At 41.0% G+C, this 6,080-nt stretch overlaps 1 protein-coding gene across 2 annotated transcripts in view; it reads left to right on the forward strand.

The window, feature by feature from the left end:
* The window catches only part of LOC112045911 (ataxin-2 homolog), a 53,511-nt gene that overhangs the window by 34,307 nt on the left and 13,124 nt on the right, over nucleotides 1-6,080 (forward strand). The window contains exons 15-18 of one of the 2 annotated variants that reach the window (XM_052883162.1): nucleotides 1,538-1,640; nucleotides 3,518-3,666; nucleotides 4,749-4,997; nucleotides 5,954-6,073. In XM_052883162.1, coding sequence (XP_052739122.1) covers nucleotides 1,538-1,640; nucleotides 3,518-3,666; nucleotides 4,749-4,997; nucleotides 5,954-6,073 — 621 coding nt within the window. The remainder of the gene's footprint in view (nucleotides 1-1,537; nucleotides 1,641-3,517; nucleotides 3,667-4,748; nucleotides 4,998-5,953; nucleotides 6,074-6,080) is intronic. The other variant, XM_052883163.1, reaches the window with a different exon arrangement.

A 6,080-nucleotide genomic window follows, 5' to 3' on the forward strand; every position in this document is an offset into this window, starting at 1 on the left:
AAAACCTTGTTATCTTCCTCCGTCTAATTGATAGATAAATAATACGACAAACAAAATTGTGTAAAAATTTTATCTTTTGCTATATTAATATATTATAATTATAGGTACCTACGTTACATTGCTATACATATTATTTTATATAGTGTGTAAATCAATATTAATAGCGATTTTAAGAAATGTTGGATTTTCTTGTGTCTTAGTGGTAACTTCTAAGTTGGCTACGTCTGAGTATTTTAATGCATTTCATTTTCTGTATTGTAGAAGAGCTAGGATTGTCACGGCCATACACGATAATGAAATTTATATTCTAGAATTTTGGAGCCAAAATTTGTGTACACGGCTATGATATTAAATCTCAACACCAAGTATCTCAGTCAATATCTGCAAACCGACCGACAGTTACAGTACATTGGCTTGCTTGAGTAAACAGACAGACAGCTTGTGTATAGTTTTGTTACATATTCAATCATGTTATCAATAAAGTCAACAATCTCGGTAAAAGTTATCGCATTGTTGACACAAACGCCGGTCATTTATCGCTCCTAGACGGGAATATTGGATTTGCATGCGCTGATCTATAGACTGACACGTGCTCTTTGGGTCACTTGGATGACTTGATGTCCTATACGTCGGTCTGAGCATTGATCACAAGAATATTATAGCGTTTATATAATTCCTAACACTTTAACTCTTTATGATATTAGTTTATGTATACGAGTTGGATTTATAATCTTTATACATAAATGGATTATTGATGTGACATATTGTTAACTAGATGAAACTACTAAAAAGGTCAACACGAGTTTATAAACTAAAACTTAATCAAGTTCGTAAGGTATCCTTTTGTGACATCATTATCATTATCAGCATATGGACGTTCACTTCTAGACATAGAAAAAAAAAAACAACAGTTGTGGTTATTGCAGATTTGATTTCAGTAATTTTTTTGCACAGAAATGGTAATTCAATTCAGTGGAGGCTTGATTTTTAGCAGTGCAAAATAACACTATTAACGATTTTGAATTTAAAAAAGTAACACACTGTATCTAGGCTAACCATTAGGTAAGATTGTAGACAAGGGCTAACTTGTAAAGAATAAAAAACACCTTTCCTAGCCTGTTATAACTATTATTCTGATTATGTATATCCAAAGACCCCTTAAGAGAATCGCTGCAGTGTTTAGGCGATAGCAGAGGTTCTGCCAGAGGGTGATCCTCACACGGTTCGGAGGGACTATATTGTAGTTGTTAGCGCAGCCTTACACACAAGGTTCGGAGAAACTAAAGAAGGATTATGTTTGAAGTTGTATGGCGCAGCCTCGCACACAAGATTCGGAGAAACTAAAGAAGGAAAATTTTTGTAATTTTATGGCGCAGCCTCACGCACAAGGTTCGGAGAGACTAAAGAAGGACTATGTGTTTAGTTGTAAGCCACACACACAAGGTTCGGAGAAACTTAAGAAGGACTATGTTTGTAATTTTATGGCGCAGCCTCACACACGAGGTTCGGAGAGACTAAAGAAGGACTATGTTTGTAGTTGTATGGCGCAGCGATGGGCGGCAGCGCGGCGGTGGCGGGCGGCGCCGGGCAGCACGCACCGATGCAAGCGCAGCCACAGAGAAACTTCAGGAAAGGTAATTGTCTGTGTCCTACAATTTTCATACTTTTATACAAAGAATTTATACTATAAGATATGTCACTAGCGCGTCTGAGACAGCCAAAAGTGGCTAATTGTCTTAATTTCATTTATTTTCATTGTAAATAATACCTAAATATTGTCTACAATGTCGAGTTGTGTGTCCAGAAAGTGGAAAAACTATATATACATTAATATATAATGTAAATTAACACAAAGTAGCTAAATGCGGATCACTTTTTGCGGTGGTTTTGTAGGCACGTAACATATCTATAGTATAAAATATCTTTGCTTTCATTACTTGCCAACTTCAGACCAAATACATACGGACTTGTATAGCACCCAAATTCGCTGTCAAAATTGTAATTTTTGGAGGGGGACGAGGTAAACTCATCCACTAAAATATTTAACACCAATAAATATATTTTGTGTCCATGTACTGCACACTACTATAAATTTGATTCGCATCGCAATCGCACCATCGCTTACACTCGTTACAATAATATTCTATTACTTGGTCAATGTTTTTACTGTTCCGGCTGAAGAATCTATTCTTTTTTAGATGTTTTTATTACCAACTAGCGGACGCCCGCGACTTCGTCCGCGTGAAACTCGATGTAAATTTTCAATTACCCCTACTTAACTCTACCCCTTCCCCACCCCCTACCCTATCCCTACCCTACCCCTACCTTTTCCTGAATTTTCTTTGCTATAAACCTCACGGATCCCGAGACCTTTCCAACGAATGCAAAACCGTGGAAATCGGTTCGTGCGTTCTGGAGTTATAGCGTCAGGAAGGAAAACCCAACTTATTTTTATATAGTAGAATTAGCTATAATTAACTTGAAAATAAATACAAATGGAATGTAACCTCATCATTTGGAAAACTAGAAGTTGTTGACCGTTTGTATGCCATTTAGCTACACAAAACATATTTAGGGAGCTCTTTACACGACGAAAACCATTACAACAATGTAACATCGATTCCATAGAAACAGTTTTTATAAACGCGTTCGATTGTTGGTTCTTGATCTTTGACAGAGGGGTAACGTATAGCGAGGCAGGTTCGTATATAATTCGTCTGAGTTCTTAAGATATCATTATTGCCATAACAATATACCATTGCTGAGAAAGACCAGTGTGGAGTTTTCAATGTTTACATACTGTCACTATCGCGAAAATGTAAACGCGAATTTATATGGAATTGAAACAGTTATGCAGTAGTGCCACTAGATAGTGCTACGCGATCGTCACATTATGAAAACTGCCACTAGGCACTTCGAATAACAAACAGTTGTTGTAGACATATAGATTCCCATATGTCTACAATGACTGTATGACACCAATGGAATTTATTTCCCTCATTGTGATTGCTATAATTTAGACTAATAAATCTTTTTATATTTTTCTGCTGTGCCATGACATTACACTATATCTTCGGATGCACTGTTATAATTTGTTTTTATTCTTTACAAGTTAGCCCTTGACTACAATCTCACCTGATAGTAAGTGATGATACAATCTAAGATGGAAGCGGGCTAACTTGTTAAGAGGAGGATGAAAATCCACACTCCTTTCCGTTTCTACGCGACATCGTACCGGAACGCTTAATCGCTTGGCGATACGTGTTTGCCAGTAGGGTGGTAACTAGCCACGGCCTCCCATCAGCCAGACCTGGAACAATTAAGAAAACCTCAATAGACCCAGCTCAGGACCTCCGTCTTGTAAATTCACCACACATGCGCAACACTAACACTCAATTAAGTGGTTACTGAATACAAAGAACTGTCATTTGTCAACAATTAGTGTTTGTTGGTACAGTGTTTTGTTATGACACGGCAGTTTTTTTTTTTTAATACTAACTACAAAATATGTATGCAGACCGCTCGTGGTCGGGCTCCGGCGTGCAAGTGGCGGCGGCGACGGGCCAGCCGCTCCTGGCGCCGGCGCCCATGCAGCCCTTCATGCCCTACCCGCACCCGCACCCCGCGCACCCCGCGCCGCAGCCCGCCATACAGTACCAGCACATGGTGAGTACGCCGAGTAGCACCAGTGCGTATGGTGAGCTCGTTGTGAACTGTCTCTTCGGGACATCAATGGCAGCTATGTTCAACGCACCAGGGTCGTTACCAAAAATCAAAATCAAAAATCATTTATTTCAAGTAGGCTCAGTTTACAAGCACTTTTGACACGTCAGTTGACTATTTGTAAAGATTCTACCACCGGTTCGGAAGGCAGGTTCTGCTGAGAAGATACCGGCAAGAAACTCAACAGTTGCTCTTTTGAAAAAGTCGATACAGTATTATAATTTACAATTGATAACAATTACAATTTCTTATACTTTTATTTCCTGAGTGAAGGTGGAAGCTGATTTAATGGCCTCCAAGCGCTTTAATCTTTAAGGAACTCATCAATGTTGTAGTAACCTCGACTAAGTAAATGTTTTTTAACACATTTCTTAAAGCTATGCATTGGCAGGTCCATCACAGTTTTGGGGATCTTGTTATCTATAACAAGTAGGTTTGGGTGTACTCTTCTAAGAGTACACCCAAACCTACAAAAGATTTTTTACCAATAAACGGCTATCTGCTCACTCCGCGCGTGTGCAAGTAGCGCCAGTGCGTATGGTGAGCTCGTTATGAACTGTCTCTTCGGGACATAAGTGTTAGCGATTTGCAATGCACTGACTGGGACCATAGATCGAACAGGTAAAATGGTTAAATGTCAAAACTTTGTTAACTTGTTGAAGATTGAATTATGAACATTACTTATCGATACATTTCTTTTATCTTTTACGCCCTTCACCAGCGGCTTCATAAGGCCGAAGTGCAAAAGAAGTGAATCAAAGAAAAATGATTTATGATCTGACGGGACCGTTCATACTTGAGCTTACTAGAGTGTATAACAAGAACAATCAATGTGATTTTATTGATGCAACACGCTAAAATAGTTTACCTATATTGCATAGTCGTCATAGGAAGAAAGAGTGGATAATATATTTATGTGTAGGATCTCTATGGACCCTACATTATACTTCTGAACATAATTTATAGAAAGCTGTTTATTGAAAGTGATAGAACTGTCACTAACTATATTTAACCGCAATTTTCAGGTGCGTATGTACCACCACGGCAGCAGCATGGGCGGCGTCGGCGGGATGGGCGTCGGCGTGGGCGGAGTAGTGGGCGCGGGCGGCGGCGTCGGCGTGGGCAGCGGCGTGGGCGAGTACGCGCCGCCCGCGCAGTCGCCGGCCGCGCCGTCCCCCGCGCTGTACCCGCCGCCGTCGCCCGCGCACACGCCGCACCCGCACCCGCACCCGCACCCACACCCGCACCACCACTACCAGCAGCCGCCCTTCCAGGTAAACATCGCTACTGTTTTACATGTTAATCCTACTATCCTACCAATATTATAAACGTGAAAGTTCGTATGGATGTTTAGATATTTGGATGTTTGTTACTCTACTGAAGCGATTTAGCTGAAATGTGGAATGGAAATAGATTTTACTCTGGATTAACACATAGGCTATTTTTTATCCCGAAAAAATCCATGGTTTCCCGAGATTTGCGAAAACTGATGATTTTGATGATATGAATGTTTGTTACTCTTTCACGCCTCAACTACTGAACCGAATTAGCTGAAATTTGGTATAGCCTGTAAGATATATACAGTAAGATATATTATAGCCTGGATTAAACATAGATTACTTTTTATCCCGGAAAAATCCATAGTTCCCGAGGGATTTGTGAAAAACTAAATTCCACGTGGACGAAGTTGCGGGCGTCCGCTAGTGTCTAATAATATCCTGTTCATACATAATCATCATCATATCAGCTGATGGACATCCACTGCAAGATATGATATAGGCCTTTTAGAAGGTAGGTAGACTTCCAAACATCACAATACTGATCGGCCTGCATTCAGCGAATCAATGGCGAGGGGATGACCTACACTGCTCTTTATAGTGCGGGGTCGCCATTCCAGCACCTTGGGACCCCAAACGTCTATCGGCTCTTTGAACTACGGCCACAGCTTCGCGACTTGTTGAGCTATGTCGGTGTCTTTCATTCCATCACGCAGAAATACTCTTAACATAGCTCGGTTCATTGCCCACTGTGTCATTCTGAGCCTTGTTATGAGGCCATAGCGACCAAATCTCGGGTCATCACAATAATATACCTTGTTGCCCTAGCAATACAAAACAGATTGAAACTTGCCAAGAAGCTTTTGTGATAAAGTACCTACAAAAATTCAATATGATTAACATCTGAGAGATCAAAGACAGCACACTAACATGTCCAACATTGTGGCACACAGGTGCTGTGCCCACTGATGGGCCCCGGCGGCGCGCACCACCACCACCACCACCCGCACGTGGCGTACCTCAACCACGCGCCGCCCACCGCCAGCCCGCCGCACCACCCACACCCCGTTCAAGTAAGCG

The sequence above is a fragment of the Bicyclus anynana genome, chromosome 8 (assembly GCF_947172395.1).
Source record: "Bicyclus anynana chromosome 8, ilBicAnyn1.1, whole genome shotgun sequence".
Lineage (NCBI taxonomy): Eukaryota > Metazoa > Arthropoda > Insecta > Lepidoptera > Nymphalidae > Bicyclus > Bicyclus anynana.